The sequence below is a fragment of the Diabrotica virgifera genome, chromosome 1 (assembly GCF_917563875.1).
Source record: "Diabrotica virgifera virgifera chromosome 1, PGI_DIABVI_V3a".
Taxonomy (NCBI): domain Eukaryota; kingdom Metazoa; phylum Arthropoda; class Insecta; order Coleoptera; family Chrysomelidae; genus Diabrotica; species Diabrotica virgifera.
The window spans coordinates 242695629-242719800 of NC_065443.1; the positions used below are offsets into that span (position 1 = coordinate 242695629).

Genomic DNA, 24172 nt, shown 5'->3' on the forward strand with positions numbered 1-24172 from the left:
ACACAATTAGTTATAAATTCCAATCAACACAAACAAAATACGGTAATATCACTGTCACTAAAATAAATGACAAACGTCAAAATTTTTAGCAAACAAGATATAAACGTAAAAAATATACTAAGATTGTTACAGTTAAAACTCTTTAAAAAAATTTATAAGTTAAATATTGATATAAATTACAATAATTATTGTATTAAATAAACAAGTTTTAGTAATTTTATTAGCAGTTTATGTACGATTAATATTAAAAATGGCATGCGCCATTTGAATCTAACTTCAGCCCGTGAGTAATGACCCGTGAGTAACTTCAGCCCGTGAGTAATGAACTATTACTCACTGCTAAAGTAATGGGTGCTATTATCTATTAAAAAATAGCGAATAATGAGCATCTTATTAACCGGTCGTAGAAAATAGTATATTGTGCAACAAGTGCAGAAAGGTACTAATTTCTCACGAGTTTGAAAAGTTGCGGTACGAGCGCAAGCGAGTGGCGCAATTCAAACGAGTGAGAAATTACCTTTCTGCACGTGTTACACACTATACTTTTTCTACAAGCACAGTTTTTCCTAAAAATAAAAATCACAATTTCCAAACGACGATTAATTATAATAGTGATAAATTTTAAACTGTATTTAATTAATACTAATAAATTTAAATTCCTTATACCTAAATAAATTGCACAGAAATCAGTTAAAAAATTAATGCACTGCCTTAATTTATTTAAATTTAAACTATTTTAAACAATTATTACACATTATTGACATTATATTTATGCAGTCACGGATTTACACAAAACCTACTTCATTCGACATCTCTTGCAAAGGTTGCTAAATCCTTATTGGTTATTTGATAATTATAAAATGTTTAATAAGAATAAAATTGTAAAATAAAACAGTTGTAACATCCATAATTTGGTTTCTATGCTATAGTTAAATATAATAATTGTCTTTTGTCTATATTTATCTAAAGTTTAACCACGGATATAAACAGAATATAACGTTACTCAGAATGAGGTAGTCCACGGATGTAAACAGAATATAACGATACTCAGAATGAGGTAGTCAACTGTGCAGAATAGTATATTGTGCAACAAGTGCAGAAAGGTACTAATTTCTCACGAGTTTGAAAAGTTGCGGTACGAGCGCAAGCGAGTGCCGCAATTCAAACGAGTGAGAAATTACCTTTCTGCACGTGTTTCACACTATACTTTTTCTACAAGCACAGTTTTTCCTAAAAATAAAAATCACAATTTCCAAACGACGATTAATTATAATAGGTACCTATGTGATAAATTTTAAACTGTATTTAATTAATACCTACTAATCAATTTAAATTCCTTATACCTAAATAAATTGCACAGAAATCAGTTAAAAAATTAATGCACTGCCTTAATTTGTTTAAATTTAAACAATTATTACACATTATTGACATTATATTTATGCAGTCACGGATTTACACAAAACCTACTTCATTCGACGTCTCTTGAACAGGTTGCTAAATCCTTATTGGTTATTTGATAATTATAAAATGTTTAATAAGAATAAAATTGTAAAATAAAACAGTTGTAACATCCATAATTTAGTTTCTATGCTATAGTTAAATATAATAATTGTCTTATAGGTTATATATTTGTCTAAAGTTTAACCACGGATGTAAACAGAATATAACGTTACTCAGAACGCGGTAGTCCACGGATGTAAACAGAATATAACGTTACTCAGAATGAGGTAGTCAACTGTGCAGAAAAGAACTTTGCGGCACAGAAACGTCACTTTGCGGCACAGAAACGTCACTTTTCTGCACACTAATGTCAAATATCTTATACTGTGAGAAAATATCAAGTTTGCTAACATAAAACCGTGCAGAAAAGTGCACTTTGAATAGTGGTTGTAGAAAAAAGAACTTTGCGGCACCGAAACGTCGCTTTGCGGCACAGAAACGTCACTTTTCTGCACACTAATGTCAAATATCTTATACTGTGAGTAAATATCAAGTTTGCTAACATAAAACTGTGCAGAAATAGTATATTGTGCAACAAGTGCAGAAAGATACTAATTTCTCACGAGTTTGAAAAGTTGCGGTACGAGCGCAAGCGAGTGCCGCAATTCAAACGAGTGAGAAATTATCTTTCTGCACGTGTTTCACACTATACTTTTTCTACAAGCACAGTTTTTCCTAAAAATAAAAATCACAATTTCCAAACGACGATTAATTATAATAGGTACCTATGTGATAAATTTTAAACTGTATTTAATTAATACCTACTAATCAATTTAAATTCCTTATACCTAAATAAATTGCACAGAAATCAGTTAAAAAATTAATGCACTGCCTTAATTTGTTTAAATTTAAACAATTATTACACATTATTGACATTATATTTATGCAGTCACGGATTTACACAAAACCTACTTCATTCGACGTCTCTTGCACAGGTTGCTAAATCCTTATTGGTTATTTGATAATTATTAAATGTTTAATAAGAATAAAATTGTAAATAAAACAGTTGTAACATCCATAATTTAGTTTCTATGCTATAGTTAAATATAATAATTGTCTTATAGGTTATATATTTGTCTAAAGTTTAACCACGGATGTAAACAGAATATAACGTTACTCAGAATGCGGTAGTCCACGAATGTAAACAGAATATAACGTTACTCAGAATGAGGTAGTCAACTGTGCAGAAAGGAACTTTGCGGCACAGAAACGTCACTTTGCGGCACAGAAACGTCACTTTTCTGCACACTAATGTCAAATATCTTATACTGTGAGAAAATATCAAGTTTGCTAACATAAAACCGTGCAGAAAAGTGCACTTTGAATAGTGGTTGTAGAAAAAGTGCATTTTGAATAGTGGTTGTAGAAAAACCAATATTATTTGTATTTTTTAAGTATAATTTTAATTATAATCCATAAACTTTAACCAAGATGAAGACTTTCTTACTGTCTCTGAAGACTTTATTACCCAGGTAATATTACAGGTAATATAACACGTATGCACGCCAATGGTGAATATAAAATTCTTAATTGTATGTCAAAAAATGCGCAATAACTACCTCTTGAAACCTACCAAATTTCATTTGCATATCTCATCCGGTTTTAGAGCAATAAATAAATCGTCAGTTTGTAAGAAAAAATTCAACATCCCGTATCTCGGAAACGAAGCATTTGCGGACATATGTTTATAAAGCAAATGGTCATTATTTTTTATGCAGAATTGCCCCTTAAAGTTTGTCGTACTTATTTAGAAACACCCTGTATTGATGAAGAACATGGCTAGTTGTTAAAGTGCCTAACTTTTTTATTGTCCAACATAAGCTAATGAATCAAAAAGCATAATGTTAGGAAAGCATAAGGCTACAGTTGAGTTTTAATTTCAATATTTTATATACGCCAGAATATTCCACAGGGTGTTCCAAACTTTGAGGAAAAAACACACTATCATTGTTACACCCGGTATACAATGACATTTATCTGTTTAGCAACAATATTATTATATCGATATTTTTGAAGAATAAAGCTATAACATATTAAAAAAATCACTAAAATCGGATAACATGTTTAGGAAATATAAGACATCAAAAATGTCCAATTTTTAAGGTGGTGCGTTAATTTTGGTGCTTAGTGTATATGTAAATGACAATATTTGGCCTTTTTAACAAGTCTTCATCAATTAGTGTTCATTGATTTTTTGGGAATAGACATGAAAACTTTTTGTCTCAAAGTATACCTTCATGTTTCTTAATCCGACAAAACTATTATTAAGCTGTTGCAATACTATACAGTGATGGGCACACTAATAACCGGCAAAATAACGCAAAAAATGGAAAACATATTAAGTTGTGAGATAAAAAGAGATGAACCTAGTGGAGGTGTTAAATTTAGCGACAGTAACTTATAGATTGACATTATATTGATTGTTTCCCACCTTTAGCTGGGACCGTGCAAGTTCGGCAAAGCGACCCCTATTTCTACGCTCTGTACTTTTATTCGCACTTTTAATTATATTGGCCAATTATATTAGTCCTGGTTACTGGATAATTGTCAAGGCCATAGTCCAAAAAAATAGTAAGAAGAAAAAATTAGATTCAGGTTATGTTATGAAAACGTGAACAATTGTATGTAGTAAATAAAATTAGTTATTAAAATGCAGTACTGCAAGCAAAATACAATTAATTAAATTTACCTTTATATAATAATTGCATATCATATCAATATTGTGGAGCAATATATAATTTTTCTGCTTCAATGACAGAAGGTATGAAAGATACGTCAATTTGAAAATTTCAATTGACAATATGAATTATTTAAGATAGTTGCAATATTTCTCCGCAACTCGCGCACGGTCGTTTCTCGTTTCCCTTCCAAGTACTTGCACACCGCGATATTTAATTAATATGTATTTAATTAATTAATTAATAATTAATATGTATTTTAATTGACGTACTCGTCTGATACGTCTGAAGGCGGGAAACAATCAATATAATGTCAATTTGTATGTTACTATCGCTAAATTTAACAACTCTACTAGTTTTATTTCTTTTTATCTCATAATTTAATATGTTTTCCATCTTTTGAGCTATTTTGCCAGTTAGTAGCACGCTCATAACTGTATATAAATTTACATTGAAAACATTAACTTCAAAACTTTTTTTGCTTTAAGTTATTTTTTCGTTGTAGCTGAGCTCTTCGTAAATTTCACAATCCCCACTATTCTGGTATTCCTGCTCCTTCTGATAAAATTTCGGAAAACGAATTTCTCATTTCTCGAAGATTATCACGAGTTTTTTCAAAAAGTTGAAGGACCGTTAACTGTGCCGTTTCAGATTGCAGAAGTTTTGATGTTAGATGAATAAAGTTAAGTATTTCAGATTGAATAGTAATGTTAACGGTAAATTCAAAATTATTCAAATGCTCTAATAATGCATTAGCTTCTAATTTTTCATAGTTTTTTGATAACAGTGAAATTTTCGTTAAAGATTTCATTACTTGTCGGAAACCTCGACGCAAAGCTATAACAGCATCATGTCTGGATGACCACCGGGTTTCACATAACCTTTCTTGTTGTCAAATGCGATGAATCCAAAGTCATAATAGTACATAGTACATACCATCTTTTATTACTTGCACAAAAAAGACATATTTTATAATCTCTTCATTATATTGTAAAAAAAAACAACTCCTGTACACCAGCAACGGCGTCATTCAACATTAGGTTCAGATTATGGGATGCACAATGAATATAGGAAACTGTTTTTTTTTCAATGTCAGTTATGCGCCTTTGTACGCCTGAATATACACCACTCATAACGCTTGCCCCATCATACCTCTTTCCTCTGCAGTTGTGTACGGAAAGGTGCTTTGATAATATAAATTTTAAAATTTCATTTACAGGACCTTCTGCACTTTGTTCTAATATACGAATAAATCCCAAAAACAACTTCTGCTTGGAGTGTAAATTATTTTCATCGCAAGTTATTTTTACATACCGGAAAATAAAACTAAGCTGATCGTCTTTGGAAATATCTTGAGTGGTATCAAGAATTATTGAATAAAAACAACTTTTTTTAATTAAATTATTCACTTTGTTTTCAGTTTCTTAAGCCAGCAAATTTATAACTTCGTTTTGTATTTTAGGACTCAAGTAATGTTTAAGTTATTGTTATTGTTTTAATCGATTAATTTAGCTAAAACAGGATCATATTTAGCTAGTAAAAGAACCATCGACAAAAATTACCGTTTTGGGATTCACAGAAAGAGTAAGAGTTACGTCAATTACCCGCTTCATTACTTCCTTCCAAATTCCCTATTTTAATGCTTGTTAGGAAAATATGTTTTGGTCCCCAATTTAAAGAAAGTAGAAGTATTAAGAGAAAGTATTAGAAAGTGTTAAGGGTAGTGGGTAGGAACTCCTTGGATAGTCCTATCAGGGAAACTGAATCAATCCCTGCCCCCCACAGATTCCAGGTGTTTCTGGGCCCGGGAAACTAGTACCTGCTTAGGGTCCCTTGTCCAGGGTTACGGATGAAGACTACAACGGCAGCCACGGCGGAGAGGGAAGCCTTCGGTACGGCGAGGATGGCGGAAGTGGCGACCCCGGATTTTAGGGTTAGTATAAAATCTATTACATGGAAATGGGAAGCAGCATTTTCATTACTGTGTTAAGGTGGAGAAAAAGTTTCGGAACAGTTTAATACGGACACTTTTAGGCGACAATTACTATATTAGATTGATACGGCTAAAACACTGCGATGGGGAAGGCAACGGGAAACCACCCCATTATAATCCCTAGTAAAGTTATCATGAAATCAATTAGTGAAACGAATAACATTACTGATCATGGGCTGCGGAACTCAAGATCCGGCAGGGGAAGAAATACAAAATTAAACCACAGGGCTTCCCAGGTCGCTAGCCAGCGAAATCCCTGTGAGCAAAACATCACCAGACATAAGATGAAAATGAAGAATCCGTATAAAATAGCTACATGGAATGTAACAACTTTATATGAAGCCGGTAAGCTGAGAAATCTACTCTCTGAAATGGACAGACTAAACATTACTATCATGGGGGTATGTGAAACAAGATGGCCAAATACAGGGAATTTCATAGCACACGGATACGCCGTTTATTTTTCTGGAAATCAAGACCATATGCATCGAAACGGAGTAGCAATAATTATGAAACAGCATATTAGTAAATATGTGACTAACTTCATCCCAATGTCAGACAGAGTAATTTTAATACAGCTGAATGCTAAACCTGTAAATATAAATATCATCCAAGTTTATGCTCCCACTTCAGATGCAGATGAGCAGAAAATGGAAGAATTCTACTAGAAGAAGTGCTAAAAACAACAAAGAAACACGAAACAACAATAATTATGGGATACTTTAACGCTAAAGTTGGACAAAAGATGACACAAAACATCACCGGAAAGTTCGGCTTGGGAGAGAGAAATCAAAGAGGTGAGCGTCTAATACAATTCTGTCAAGAAAACGACTTCGTCATTACAAATACCTGGTTTCAACTTCCAGAAAGGCGTCTCTACACGTGGAAATCCCCTCAAGATGGACATCAAGGTAAAATAGTACGGAATCAAATAGACTACATCCTAATAAACCATCGATTTCGGAACAATATTAAAGATGTAAGAACTTACCCCGGCGCCGACATAAACTCAAATCATAATTTACTCTGCTCCAAAATACAAATTAAATTAAAGAAACTAACAAAGCCAACTAAGCCTAGTAAGATATATCTCGACCCCCTTAAAAACACCCAAACGCGCGAACACATAGCACAGCAGATAAATAGTAAAATGCAGAGAATATCAAATATACCAAACGAAAACAGAACTATTAACGAATGTTGGTACGATATTCAAAACTCGATTTTAGAGGACGTAAGGGAATCTTTAAAAACACCTACAATGTTGGCAAAAAATGAATGGATGAACCAAGAAATTCTAGACTTGATGGAAGTTCGACGAAAATACAAAAATAGAAATATTATCAAATACCGTGAAATTAACAAACTCATAAAAGGAAAAATTAAACAGGCCAAAGAATCCTGGCTCGAGAATTCATGTAAAGAAATAGAAGAGCTCCAAAAAAAAGCATGACAGTTTCAACCTCCACAAGAAACTTCCGGAATTAGAAAACAGAAAAATGCTCACGTACTTAAAACCGCAGACGGAAAAATTTGTGATCACGAACAACAGTGCAAAGAATGGGAGAGACACATCAGTGACCTTTTTGACGATGCTTCTCGAGAAAATGCTCCAAATACTACCTGTGACAACCAATTAGACAGAGGTCCCAGTATACTGAAGTCAGAAGTCATAAAAGCAATACAACAAGCCAAAAACAATAAAGCACCTGGACCAGATCAAATCCCTGTTGAGCTACTTAAACTTTTGGATGAGGAAAACATTACCTACTTGACTACTTTCTTTAACAAAATTTACAACGAAGGAAAAATACCAGATGATTGGTTGGAGTCACTGTTTATAACATTACCAAAGAAAAGCAGGCCCACCAAATGCAGCGATTTTAGACTAATCAGTTTGATGAGTCACACACTTAAGATACTTTTACGTATTATACAAAACCGAGTATTCCTTCTGTGCGAAACTAGAATGGGTAATAAGCAATTTGGATTTAGAAATGGTCTAGGAACTAGAGAAGCACTATTTTGTATGCGCGTTCTATTACAAAAAAGTTGTGAATTCCGAAAGAACGTTTATGTTTGTTTCATCGACTTCGAGAAGGCATTCGACTGAGTGCAACATGATACACTTTTCGATTGCCTGCAGGCAGCAGGAATTGACCACTACGATATAAGACTGCTGAAATACTTATATTACAATTAAGTAGCCTCTATCCAAATTGGAGACAGTCGCACTGAAAAACTGCCGATAAAACGTGGAGTACGACAAGGTTGCGTTTTATCACCCACCCTTTTTAATCTGTACTCTGAAGAAATCTTTAGGGAGGCTTTGGATGACAGACAAGAGGGAGTAAGGCTAGGCGGAGAAGTAATCAACCATATTAGATACGCTGACGATACAGCCATTCTTGCTGAAAATTTACAAGATCTTCAGACACTACTAAATCTAGTCAGTGAAGCAAGCTATCGGAGAGGCCTTAAAATCAACATTTCAAAAACAAAGTGGATGGCAGTTGGAAAGATTAATATAGATCAAGGTCAGCTTTCTCTTGATGGAGAGGGGTTAGAACGGGTAAATCATTTCAAGTACCTTGGCAGCTGGTTAAATGTAAATTGTGACTCTGATGAAGAGATAATAACTAGGATCGAAGTATCACGGAAGGCTTTTATGAACTGGAAACCAGTTTTATGTAATAGAAACCTGTCAATGAATATTCGAAAGAAGGTGCTGAAATGTTATGTGTGGTCTATCCTATTGTATGGTTGTGAGACATGGACGTTAAAAACCACAATGCTAAACAAAATAGAAGCATTCGAATTGTGGTGTTATCGACGAATCCTAAAGATATCGTGGGTTTCGCACACTTCCAATGAAGATGTTCTTCAAATGATGAATTCGGAACGTCTGCTCATAAGCATCATAAAGAGGAGAAAAACAGAATACTTCGGCCATATAATTAGAGGATCTAAATACCATCTGCTTCGCCTTATAATACAAGGAAAATATTCGATGAATATTCGAAAGAAGGTGCTGAAATGTTATGTGTGGTCTATCCTATTGTATGGTTGTGAGACATGGACGTTAAAAACCACAATGCTAAACAAAATAGAAGCATTCGAATTGTGCTGTTATCGACGAATCCTAAAGATATCGTGGGTTTCGCACACTTCCAGTGAAGATGTTCTTCAAATGATGAATTCGGAACGTCTGCTCATAAGCATCATAAAGAGGAGAAAAACAGAATACTTCGGTCATATAATTAGAGGATCTAAATACCATCTGCTTCGCCTTATAATACAAGGAAAAGTGGAGGGAAAGAGATGGATTGGTCGAAAGAAACTTTCATGGCTGCGTAATATTAGACAATGGTGTGGCTGCACAGTAGAAGAATTATTTAGCGTAGCAGCCGATAGAGAGAGATTTCAGGAAATTGTAAACATGATGACGGCCAACGTCTGACTACAGACACGGCACCTAAAGAAGAAGAAGAAGAAGTATTAAGCTTGAACGCTTTAAGGGGCCCCTCCTAACGTCGGGGCCCCCGCCTTGCGGGCCTTTCAGCTACGCCACTGCTTATATCCCATTTTAATCTTTTGTACTCCATGGATACAGAGGCGGATTTGAAGATTTGCCGCTACTGGACTATTCCCAATTTGCTCCCCTCCAACCATGGTGGCTTACCTTGGTACTGCGGTGGGTTGACGCCGACGTCAGGTAGAATAATTGTCAACATTGAAGTTACATTGTGAACATTATAGTTACGCTTCTCATAGTTGCAGTTATAGCCCAGTAAATGAACGGGAAATTCGGCGATACCGTGTAATTTTCAGGGGCAACTCCGAATTGCATGAAAATTTGGATTTAGGTTCTACTTACCCTCCACTTCAAAGTTAAAATTGTGCCGTTGGTTGCTTTTACTTGGGGGGTGACAGTCACCCCTTCTCGTGGGTGAAAAAACATACGTTCAATATAAGACCGGAAATGGATAAATTGACTAATTTTAAGCAACTTTTGTTCTATAGAGTTTTTTACGTAAGTCAATACTTTTCGAGTTATTTGCCATTGAAAATGTTGATTTTTCGACAAAAAACTACGTTTTCAGACGGTTTTTCGAAAATAACTCAAAAAGTAAATATTTTATCGAAAAAAATATCCTTAGCAAAAGTGTAGTTTATAAAAAACCCAAAAAAATGGTGTATCAGTAAAGTCTATCAATCAAATAAAAACAAAGTTGTAGCTCATGAAAAATACGTTCTTATTCGTCTAATTCCAAATCGAATATTTCAAGGTGAAATCGCCGAAAAATTAAGCACTTTTCGGGAAAACCCCATTTAAACTTTTTTAAAGTGTTTATAAAAAGCTTTGTTTTAATTGGTAACACAAGTTTTAGCATTAAAAATAAGCGAGTTACGGTTAAAATAAAGTTGGCCCTCTTTTTTTTGGAAAAAATGAAAATCTCGCCGTGTTTAGCTCCCCAAATGAAATTAATCGCTACCGCTTTACAAACAATTTACTTACCTATCTATTTTTTATATGATCTGTCAGTCTCACCGGTTTAAAGTGTTTATTTTTGAAAGGGTTATAATTGAGAAAGCTTTAATCGGTCACTAATCACGAGTGTATGCAAATTTTGAACAGCCATATCTTAACCAATTTTTGTCTTACGGAGAAACAAAATGAAACTGGCATATTTATAATAGCAAAACCTACATTTTTTACTCTTAAAGATTTTTCTTATCACTAATACTTTTTAAGTTATTTTGAAAAAATGGAATTTTTCAAAAATTTTTAGAAAACTTTTTTTAACATAAAACCAAATGTTTTCAATAATAAGCACTTCAAACCAATCAAACTTACATATCATATAAACAATACACATACAGTTAAAATAGATGGTAAAGCCAAACGATTAATTTCATTTAGGGTGCTAAATAGAGGGAGGTTTTCACGATTTTTTTTACCAAAAAAAGTGACCAACTTTTTTTTTCAGTGTAACTCGTTTATTTTTGATGCTGTAAACTTTTGTAAAAAACAAATAATAATCTTTTTTTTGATACTTTAAAAATGTTAATAAGGTTTTCCCGAAAAACGCTTCTTTCTTGGGTGATTTCGCGTTGAATTATTCGATTTGGAATTAGACGAATAAGAACGTATTTTTCATGAGCTACAACTTTGCTTCTACTCAATTTGTAGACTTTACTGGTACACCATTTTTTTCATTTTTTTATAGGCTACACTTTTGCTAAAAATATTTTTTTCGATAAAGTATTTACTTTTTGAGTTATTTGGGAAAAACGGTCTGAAAACGTAGTTTTTTTGTCAAAAAATCAACATTTTAAATCGCGAACAACTCGAAAAGTATTGACTTACGTAAAAAACTTTATAGAACAAAAGGTGCTTAAAATAAGTCAATTTATCCATTTCCGGTCTTATTTTAAACACGCGTTTTTCACCCCCCGAGAAGGGGTAAATCTCACCCCTCGAGTAAAAGCAACCAACGGCACAAATTCAACTTTGAAGTGGAGGGTAAGTAGAACCTAAATCCAAATTTTCATGCAATTCGGAGTTGCTCCTGAAAATTACACTCCAAAACGGTCATTTATTGGGCTATTATTGTTTTTACTATATGAGATGTCACAACATTCATGAAAAGAAAGTTGAAAAATTTATGTTGGATTAAGAACAATCAAATTAAAGAAGATATATTTAGGAACTACAATACAATAACTTGACTCTGATTTTAATAATACTTAGATTTGGGATTTAGGTCATCTGCAATTTATTATTTTGTAATTATTTAAATACAAATTTAAATAATAAAAAGGAAACGGGAAAAAATGAAATTCTGGATGATAATGAATTGAGTTGTAATTTTTATAATGTGAAATGAAACTAATAAATATTACGAATAATGTAATGTTTTTACCAAAATTTGCCGCCTCCTGAATTCTGCCGCCCTGGGCTATACTCCATTGGGCCCATTCAGAGTGAGTTTTATGTATGGAAACACTCAATTATCTCAAAAACGTCTTACAGGATTTTTATAGATTTTGGTAGGTACGGGTTTTCTAATGCGGTCGATATTATAGTGCTAATTACATTGTTGTCATATTTTTCGGGTTTTTTTTGGAAATCTAATGAACTTTCTTATTTCAAATGGAACACCCTGTATATTTTTTGTGTGTTTGAAGTCCCTAAACAACACTGATAATTTTTCATGTTATATTCCCTATACCTAAATACCATAATTTCGGAGTTAACATTTATTAAAAAAAAAAAAATTAAACAAATTATAAAAATCAATTTTTTTGACCCGGGTAAACACTATTTTAGGTTGTTTGGATCATGGGGAACAAAAAAGATCTTTTATAATTTTTCTATAAAATTAATCGTTTTTGAGTTATAAACAATTTAAAACTGAAAAAAATCGAATAATGACGATTTTCAAGGTTTAAGAACACAGATAAACAATTTTATTTTTGAAACTGCCATGTACCCAAATTCAACCTCAAGCCTTATTTTATCAGATACCGATAAGTAATTTGAGATTGTTTCATTTTAAAATATTGTAATTTGAAATGTTAATGCAGGATCGCCCTTCCTCTCATATGCACTTCATTAAAAATTAAAAATCAATGTTTTAGAATAAAAAGAGACAAAAAATATTATGGCAAGCTATCAGAAGAAGAGTTGCGCTTGAATTTAGGTACTTTATAATTTCAAAAATTATATTTTTTACTTTTGTTTTAGAACCTTAAATATCGTCATTATTCGATTTTTTTCAGTTTTAAATTGTTGATTACTCGAAAACGATTAACTTTAGAGAACAATTACAAAAGACTTTTTTTGTTCCCAATGATCCAAAGAACCTAAAATAATATCCACCTGGGCCGAGAAAATTGATTTTTATAATTTGTTTAAATTAAAAATTTTTTTTTTAATAAATGTAGCAATAACTTAGAAATTGTGGCATTTAGGTATAGGGAATATAATATGAAAAATAATCAGCATTTCTTAAAGACTTCAAAACGCAAAAAGTATATAGGGTGTTCCATTTGAAATAAGAAAGTTCATTAGATTTGCAGAAAAACAGAAGATCTGACAACAATGTAGTTAGCAATATAATATCGAACGCATTAGAAAACCCCTACCTACCAAAATCTATAATAATTACACTTTTATAAAAAAGAACTTTTTTATAATAAAACCTTTTTATTATTTATAGGAAAGAACATAAAATAATTTAACGATAAACGATTTATCGATAACATGCTTAAAATTCCAAAAATTACACTCTAATAAAAAAGTACTTTTTATAATATCACGGTTTTGTTATTGTACATAAAGGACACAACATGTTTGGAAAGAATAATTAACTTATAAAATATGAATTTTTAGTAGGTGTATTAACTGTTATTTATAATTATTATGATTCCAAAAATTACTCTAGTATAAAATAGTATTTTTTATAATACCACGGTTGTTTAAAATGGTATATTATAATTTTAAATATAAACTTTTATTTAGTTATTAAAACAATTAAAAAAAGATACGCAACAGCCGGTTTCCAACTGGGGACCTCTCGATCTGCAGTCTAATGCCACTGAGGCACCATCAATTTGTAGATATCGATTTATTAACGTACTTCAAAATATCATTGCATTAGTCAAATTTTTAAAATAGTATGAAATTAAAAAAAAGTCGATTTACCCATACAGTGTAATTGGTCAGTGGGGTAAAGCTTTGTAGATCCGTTATAAGTAACAGATAGTAATAAAAGTTAATAACAAAAATTGTAGCCAACTTTGATTACAGATTGATAACCAGTAATCGTAAATTGTAAGTTTTAGACAATTATTCAGTCATGGCTTACTTAAAATTTGGAAAGATTTACACCCGTAATTGTTAATAATTTTGCTCTAAAAAATGAAAATATCTCGAAAACTGATAAATTTACACATAGGGAATGTTATACAAAAATTATAGTATGGTAATGGTACTTTTTGATAATGATATAAAATATAGGGTGTTCTATTTAAAATTAGAGTAGAACGTCAATAATCCGGATTAATTGGGACCATTAAACTACAACAAACGTTTTAAAAATTTATATTTTCTCTTGTAGGTACAGTAAAGTGTCTAGAGGTGAAAATAATCAAAACTTTTTTTTATGTTTAAACACTGTATTGTAATTAATTTATAATAGCACCATATGTACAGTAAAAACATTCAAACACTATTTGGGCTGTAAAAAAATGTGTAAAATATTTTTGAAATGCGGTAAAAGTTGGTTTTTCGCAGCGAAGTTCTTAATTTATTTTAAAAGAATCAGATATTTTTGCTAGATACAAATCCGGATTATTGACGGTCCGGATTTTTGACGTCCGGATTATCGACGTTCTACTGTACTGAGAAAATAATGTACTTGCGTTTTGACTCACCCTTCATTCAATATAAAGAAAATTAGCAAAACAACGATTTACGAAAATTTTGACAATAAATAAAAAAATATGACGTCAGTAAACCATTGACCTTGTGCTTGCTTTTATTTATACAGGTAGTTAAACTTGTTACGATTTTCATATAAAATTGGTTATAACTTTGTAAATACCCCGTATAACATACCAAACCTTTATATTTTTGTAATTGAAAAGTTACGAAGATTTCGAATATAATATAAAATACAGGGTGTTCTATTTCAAAAAACGTAAGTTTGGTCTGCCACTATGTTATCGAACATCTTGTAACATTCTAACTAATTTTGTAATGTGAAGCTCAAAGTTCGCTACAATTTTTGTTATTAAGTTTTATCGCTACATATTACTATAACGGATCTACGGAGCTTCACCCCACTAATTATTAATCACCCTGTATAATAGCAATAAAATATTGCATTGTTAGATAGTTCTAAGCTATCCTGAAAATTTCAGGTGTCTAGGTAGCCTAGAACTATTTTTAAAATGGATTACAAAATTTGCGGAGTCCGTGACACCAACCAACCCAAGTATATAAAAAGGTTTTAAAAATAGTGCAAGCAGTTTTCGAGATAATTGAGTGTTTCCATACATAAAACTCACTCTGTATGTAAATCCAGCACTGCATGGATACTCAAATAAATTTTCAAGCAGAACTGCTAGCAATAGATTTTTGTGTTCAATACACACTAGCAACCTAGTGGCACTGAAGACTGTGTGACAGTGGCGACGCGTGACTTTTTCTGAAGTGTTACCAAAACCAGATGCAAAAAATCTTATTTAAAAAAATGAAGATAAATATGGCTAAATGTATATATACACTCACCGGCACAAAATTCCGCCACCCAAAATTTTCGATTAAGTTTGACTATCTAAAACTTTATTATTTGTACTTCGATTTTCAAGATTCTTGCACGAGTTTGTAGGTACATATATTGATGTCAATTGCTATTATTCCGGTAACAAAAATTTTTTGCTTATATGGTATTATACGGGGGTGAATGTAAGCGTTGTTTTTTCTCCTAAGTTTAAAAAATTCTGTGGAAAAATTGGAGGGCTGATTTTGTTTCATACTACTTTTGTATTATCCTGGAGGTATCACTAAGGTCTTGTTTTTTGAATTATCTGAATATCTCTTTTCTTGTAAGAGCTGTAATTAAAAACACTGCTTTGAAGGTTTATTTAATTAAAAATATCAAACGCACTAAAATTAACAAAACAATACAAATTCAACAAAAAAACAAAACAATTCAATAGCGGTTATGTCCACCTCTTGCAGCAACGACTGCTCGCAATCTGTTTAGCATCTAATAAAGTTGTGTTTTCCTTGCCTGGGGAATATATTCCTCTACCAGGGCCATAACTGTACCAAATTTTCTGGAGGCCTAGGATGATGGCAAATAGCTTTTTTTATTCATCCCATAAATGCTCATTATGATTGATATCTGGGCTGCATGCGGGCCATTCTAATCTTATCAATCCAACCTCAATTGTATGAGTCAATCAGTGTTTTTATTTACAAAAAATGGTACAGCTCTGACAAGAAAAAAGATATTCGGATAATTCAAAAAACAAAATGTTGGTGATACCTCCGGGAAAATATGACAGGACTATGAAACAAAATCAGCTATTCCATTTTTCCACAGAATTTTTTAAAATTAGGAGAAAATACAACGCCTTCTTTCACCCCTGTACAATGACATGCAAGCAAAATTTTTTGTTACCGGAATAATACCAAACAATATGAATACATGTATCTACAAACTGGTGCAAGAGTCTTGAAAATCGGAGCAAATAATAAAGTTATAAATTGTCAAACTTAATCAAAAATTTTGGGTGGCGGAATTTTGTGCCGGTGAGTGTAGCTTCAATAATATCATTTTGAATATCACTTGAAACTCTCGAAAAAAACAGATGTTTCTAGATGTTGACAAAATTTTTGATCTTCTTTGGCAATTAATGTTAACAATTACCTGTAATTGCCTCGATTGTCAGAGTCGTCGCACTCAAAAGGACCACGAAACGCTAGTTCTTGTTTGGCCCAAAAACATACAGTATATATTATAAGTGTGCTAAGGATATACCTATCTATTTTTTTAACAAACTCATTATGTTTAGCAATATTTGCTTTAAAAGCTTGGTTGAGAACTTTTGATTTTTGTTTTGCCAAACTGAATCAAATTGGGTATACATCTTACATGTAGGTAACGGAGAAAGTTCATGTCTCCTTTTTAAAAATCTAACACTATTTAAATCGTGAACCTGGTCCACCCATTTTTCTGTAGAAACCAGAAGACATGGCCAACAATACAGTATATTTTTCTTGCAACCATAATATAACCAAGGATTTTCACTGTGCCAACTAAATTTAAAATATCGAAGTACTTTGGTTGATTCCTTTTTTAAATTATTTAAAATAGGTCTTTCATTTTTAATCTCATTTTTTTCTTCAAAATTATACAAGGAGAATTACTTTTCAAGTAGTTGATCTATTAAGAAGCGACACTCATCCATGGTTAACTGCACGCACACTTTCTATAGGTACTGTCACCAATTTTAAATGTGGTAAGAGCGCTACTGATACACAGCGCGCGTATGCCGGCGCTTCTTCAAAATTTTCAGTCACTAGCCGGTCCCGAGCGCCAGCGTGGGTATATAACTATTGTAACCAGAAATGAGTCTGGTAACACAGTATAATAAAGTGCAACTGAGTCACATAAACTCGCCAATATTTTCGTGTCTACGAGTAGTTGGCTATTTACTGAGTTAGGTACTATTACCACATAATATATTTCTATTGGTAAATAGAATTATTCATCGTCATAAAATATTTATTTGCAAGATTTTTAACTGTTACCAATGGTAACAGTGGTTACATGGACGCTTCGCCAGTGCTGTGTGAGTTAATAAATCGCTTTTGGATTATGTTAAAATGAGAAATACATTATATGTATTAATACCCAATAATTATGAATAAAAATATTTTAGTAGTAGGTGCATAAATACTTACTTTGCGTATGCTTTTTCTAAAAGAGCCGCCCAAAACTCTGAATTATTTGCACAATGTAAATAAACCAGCCTTCCTTTATAAGTTGGTAGTTTATCATCAATAAATACGTCTTTCCATTCACCAAAACACCAGAACCTGAAACTGAAAAATAAAAGAAATTGATTATCTTGATAAAATAAGATGTTTAATGGCCTTTTAGGCGAATTGCCGGTTCCAATCCCAGATGAGAGAGAAACAGGGTAACGTAAATGGCTAGTGACTGGGCCTTGGTAATATTATTCATATCCAGTAGAAGCTGTCTATAAATGCCTACTAATCCTCATGTTCATATTAATAATGTAGATGACACTAGAGATTCCTACCCATGGGATAGAAGAGGAGTTGCTGGTCTCTTAAGCGTAGGTTCGCCAACCCTACCTAATAAAAAATATGTTACGAGAGCTACTGAAATAAAAAACCGGACAACCGGGAAAACAAAAAAACTTTTGATTCCTAAGAGACTACATCAGCTCGTCATCAAGATGGAAAACGCATTCCAAAATTGCAGTTTACTCGTTTTATGTAATGTAATTTTTCGTGTGAAAGTCCTTTGTGCTTGTAATAGATGTTTTTAACTTTTCCCACCAAAAACAATAACTGGGTTGAACATCTTTCAACAAGCAGACAAGGTTTTTTTCCAATTTTTTCCATCAATTAAAAAACTGCATAAAGAATAGAAGTATTTTTATATCATACATGGGATCCATCTCTCCTCATAGTGGTATTTTGAACCTTTTGAGGTAAGTTAAACTTTTGAATTCCAAAATCAATTATTCATTAGAGACCTTTTTATTGTAGCATAGCTCTGAAGATGGCTTTATAAGCCGAAAGCGCTCAGCTAGGAAGTATTTAATTTACACACTTCAAAAGTACACTTCTCCCTATTTACCTGTATTCATAAGTGTGTACAAAAACTATTTCAGTCTTTAGATTAGTTTACTTTTTAATATTTTGTTGAGTTATTTGGCACATATATAATATGAGTAATATAGTGAAGAATGGCGACACAGAGCATAATTTGAGAAATGTATGTAGAAATTACTCAATAATTAAATAAAATATTATAAAAACGAGTCTGTACCGTCATTAAAAAGAACAACAAATACACGTTCTTCAAATAAACTTTTTTATCTTATGAAATCCAACTTACATGACTGAGTTGGCAAAATTTAGCGCGCCTATTTATGATTATCAGAATAATGTGCCTTCGTCTTTTGGTAGTGTCATGTACTGCCGACGCATTGTTGCCAAAGGTTTGCAGAACTTTCGAAAAACTGTTCAACTACTATCTCTCGAATTATTATTAATGACGGTCTGATGTAGCCTCTTAAGCGATGAAATAACTTCGAGATAAGTAAAATCTAGATTTAACAGCAATACAAGAAATACACTGAAAATGGTCAGGAACTATCCTATACTCCGTCTACTAAACAGACGGAGTAATCAAGTGAATAAATCACAATATTTCTTCAGAATACCTTAATTCACGCCCTTGTACACAATACCGATAAAAAGGTATTCGGTATTGGTGTTATCGACATTGTGTACAAGGGCGTGAGTCAAAGTACATATTTTGAAGATATATAACTCCGTCTGTTCTGTCTAGATGAAGTATAGAATCTAGAAGGATTGAACCACATGTTGCAGTTCTCATCAAACGCAGCACATCTTTGGGGTATGTCTGTGGTGAGGAACTGAATGAGTAATTTAGTAATAACTGAACGACAAGGAAAGAAAAGTATTTTTGAAGTGTGTAAAAGTTCATTCCTAGCGAGCCCTTTCGGCTTCAGAGCTATAGTCAATAGTTTCAAAATACCACTATGAAGATAGAGGGATCCATGTATATATGATTGAAAAAGAAGTTGTATTTTATTATGCAGTTTTGATTATAAAAAAAATTGTTCTAAGTTTGAAAAAGTTGTGTGTAAAATTATAAACATCTAGAGTTAATTGGAAGTTTGCAAAAATTATTTAAAAAACATCTATAACGGCACAAAGTCTATCACACAAAATAAGTTAAAAAAGTTTGATCATGGTAAGGCTTTTAACCATATAAACCAAGTAAGAAACAATTAAACCAAAAATAAATATACCGTTGAAAAATTAAAGTGTGCACATTTGGAGATGTCTTAAGAAGATTTCAAATATGCTGAGATAGTAAACTAAGAGATCCCGCCAGAACTCAGGCAGGTTCCACTGATCGTAACACAAACTGAGAGTTTATAAAAACCACGCTTCAAGAAGAAATATTAGATGAGGTATCCAAACGAGAACGAAATTATTGATTTGATGAAGAATGTAAATTGGCAGCTACAATAAGAGAACTAGGAGCGATGTTGAAGGATATCGATTAAAAAGAAGAGAGGAAAAAAACGAAACAAACGAAGAAGCAATAAATGAATATAGTGTGAATCAATTGCAAACTTAAATAGAGAACACGAATACAGAAAATTTTACAAATGAGTTAACATCAAAATTAAAGCTTTCAAGCGTCAAAAAGAACAATACTTTCAAAGAAATAAAAAAGTAAATATGCGTGGTTAATTGCTACTATATACTTTTTTCTAGAACCTCGGCAGTTAAAAGCTAGATATAGGTACGTCAAATGCAGCAAAATTTAAACTTTATAAAATATTAAACTCTCTATCCTGAACGTTTTTAAAAGGTCTAATAACCTCGAAACTGAGCCTTCCACGTTTGCAGCTCTTCTTATGGGCTTTTTTAGCCCAATGCAAAGAACCCAATGAACTGTCAATACGGACCCAATGAAATGACAATACTGTCAATCCGTATTGACAGTTAATTGAAAGAACCGCATATTTTTTGCTAGGCTGCCACACTGACATAAAATGTGCTGTTCTGTTTGTTCTTCCCTATATCACAGTATGACAGAATCTGCATAAGTCATCATCTGCCAATCTCAATAGAATTAACTGCCTATTCAGCTTACAGTGCATTGTTAGCAGACCTACTATAGCTTTGAGTGTGTTCCTGTTTTTTCTTATTAGGTCTGCCGTAAATTTTGGCGAATGTTCGATAATAAACTGTTTCGCCTGACTTTGTCCTGGTGAATTGTCCCACAACTCAAGAAATTTGTGAGCTTTCTCCTTACCTCTAGCCGTTTTTGTTACTGGACCCTCGTGCCAAGGTAACCAGGCTATTGTACCTTGCTACGGTCAACTAGTTTATTTAGGATCCCCACACAATCCCATACTAGCTTAGAATTGACTCTTACAAAATTAAGTATCATCAGCACTCTCTGGCTGTCTTTGAAGATGTAAATCGAACAGTCCGATCTTTTTTGTCTTTCTATTTCTTTCACGCAGTGATGAATTGTCGTAATTTCCTGGAAAATTGTAACTTCCTTAGATATACTTACCGGGAAATATATCCCTTGCACCTTGTAATACGTCTTTTTTGTAAAGTTGATGATCTGTGATTTTTGAGCATTGGTATTGACATTACCTGGGCAAAGGCTATAGCGGGATAAGATGGTAAAATCTGCACTCGGCTGGATTCTTAGTTGGGGTTGGGCAATCGAAATTACATAATTCAAAAACCCCCTAACCAAATTTTTAGCTCCGTATGTGACACCAGGTGTCCCCTATCGAAAAAAAATGTGTTTTTTCGAAAAACATTTTTTTGGAGCGATTTTTTGCTTTAAAAAATGTGAAAAAAATTGTGAATGTACATTATTATACCCTAAATCCCACTGATTTTTTTCAGATTTTTTGGACCCATTTTTTTTGTCCCCCCCTCATATTTTAAGTGTTTACTGAGCGATCTGTTCTTTAAAAAATCTGAAAAAAAATTATGAACATACATTGATGGCCAAAAACATACTGTTTTTTTTTATCAGATTTTTTGGATCAAAATTGAGGCTAGAAAAAATTATTCAATTTCTCAAAAAAATTTTAGGTTATGTAGGTAATTTTTGACTACCTCCGACATAATTTTTTTTAGTGTATTTTTTTCCGTTCTTTTGAATGGCAGGGATAGTTTTGCCATTTTCTCGCCGGAAATTACTCAAAATTCGATAAAACCCATTTTTTTGGTTACCCCCCTCATATTTTTAGTGTTTACTGAGCGATCTTTTCTTTAAAAAATCTGAAAAAAATTATGAACATACATTGATGCCCAAAAATATACTATTTTTTTTTCAGATTTTTTGGATCAAAATTGAAAAATTTTGAATTTTTCAAAAAAAATTTAGGTTATGTAGGTAATTTTTAAAGAGCGCCGACATAATTTTTTTTAGTGTATTTTTTTCCGTTGTTTTGAATGGCAGGGATAGTTTTGCCATTTTCTCGCCGGAAATTACTCAAAATTCGATAAAACCCATTTTTTTGGTTACCCCCCTCATATTTTTAGTGTTTACTGAGCGATCTTTCCTTTAAAAAATCTGAAAAAAATTATGAACATACATTGAGGCCCAAAAATATACTATTTTTTTTTCAGATTTTTTGGATCAAAATTGAAAAATATTGAATTTTTCAAAAAATTTTTAGGTTATGTAGGTAATTTTTGGCGAGCGCCGACATAATTTTTTTTAGTGTATTTTTTTCCGTTCTTTTGAATGGTTGGGATAGTCTTGCCATTTTCTCGCCGGAAATTGCTCAAAATTCGAAAAAACCTATTTTTTGGTTTCCCCCTCATATTTTTAGTGTTTACTGACCGATCTTTCCTTTAAAAAATCTGAAAAAAATTATGAACATACATTGATGCCCAAAAATATACTGGTTTTTTTTTCAGATTCTTGGATCAAAATTGAAAAATTTTGAATTTTTCAAATAATTTTTAGGTTATGTAGGTAATTTTTGGCTGGGTCCGACATAATTTTTTTTAGTGTGTATTTTTCCGTTCTTTTGAATGGATGGAATAGTTTTGCCATTTTCTCGCCGGAAATTGCTCAAAATTCGAAAAAACCCATTTTTTTGGTTCCCCCCCTCATATTTTTAGTGTTTACTGAGCGATCTGTTCTTTAAAAAATCTGATAAAAAATTATGAACATACATTGATGGCCAAAAACATACTGTTTTTTTTATCAGATTTTTTTGGATCAAAATTGAGGCTAGAAAAAATTATTGAATTTCTCAAAAAAATTTTAGGTTATGTAGGTAATTTTTGGCTACCTCCGACATAATTTTTTTTAGTGTATTTTTTTCCGTTCTTTTGAATGGCAGGGATAGTTTTGCCATTTTCTCGCCGGAAATTACTCAAAATTCGAAAAAACCCATTTTTTTGGTTACCCCCCTCATATTTTTAGTGTTTACTGAGCGATCTTTTCTTTAAAAAATCTGAAAAAAATTATGAACATACATTGATGCCCAAAAATATACTATTTTTTTTTTCAGATTTTTTGGATCAAAATTGAAAAATTTTGAATTTTTCAAAAAAATTTTAGGTTATGTAGGTAATTTTTGGCGAGCGCCGACATAATTTTTTTTAGTGTATTTCTTTTCGTTCTTTTGAATGGCTGGGATAGTTTTGCCATTTTCTCGCCGGAAATTGCTCAAAATTCGAAAAAACTCATTTTTTGGTTCCCCCCTCATATTTTTAGTGTTTACTGACCGAGTAACTTTAGTGTTTAGTTAAAATGTAACTTTTAACGAATAATTTTATTTACTTTACACCTTTGAAAAGTAAAATTAATAAATCAAATTAACTTGAAAATAAACGTTTGCCTATAACTGTATGGCATATTTCATGCTGTGAAAACGTTTTTAATAATTACTTATTAATTACTTATTAATTACTTATAATTACTTATTAATAACATTAATAATGTCTATATATATATATATATATATATATATATATATATATATATATATATATATATATATATATTTAAATATTTTTAATATTGATATATTTTTTAAAATAGGTACTCTAGCGTATCAAAAAATTAACTTTCAATTACCTTAACTTAATTAATAAATACGCAAAAGGTAATATTAATATGGTAATTTCAATTGAGAAATCGGAAAACACAACTAAGACGAAGAAATATCTATGAATTGATCTATACATAATGTAATTAAGGTAGCCATGTACCTATAGTTAAGGGTTAAGGTTGTCTACTAAAACCATAGGAAAAATATCAACAAAGGGAGTTGTCGTATTTTATGCATATTCTCTTCTCAAAATGGCTACCTTCTCTTCTCAAAAAACCTGATCACGCTATTCAAAATAACGGAAAATCGTTATTTATTGACATCAAAAATCGTTATTTATTGACATGCAATTGAGTTTATGTGTACACATAGGGGGACACAAAGAAATGGCTCTTTTCGAATTGTGAGGAAGTCCCGGAGAGAAAATGGCAAATCTAACCCAGTTATTCAAAAGAACGAAAAAAAAATACACAAATTATTTCGAAGTCTGTCAAAAATGGCTTACATAAATGATTTTTTTTGAAAAATTCAAAAAATTTCCCTGAGTAAAATTTTAATCCAAAAAATCTAAAAAAAAATC

The 24172-nt window shown here is 32.0% G+C and overlaps 1 protein-coding gene across 3 annotated transcripts in view; it reads right to left on the reverse strand.

Moving 5' to 3' along the window:
• Positions 1 to 24172, reverse strand: part of LOC126883081 (calpain-9-like) — a 425026-nt gene that overhangs the window by 226689 nt on the left and 174165 nt on the right. For all 3 annotated transcript variants that reach the window (XM_050648317.1, XM_050648311.1, XM_050648316.1), the window contains one exon: positions 17657 to 17797. In XM_050648317.1, the coding sequence (XP_050504274.1) occupies positions 17657 to 17797 (141 nt within the window). The remainder of the gene's footprint in view (positions 1 to 17656; positions 17798 to 24172) is intronic.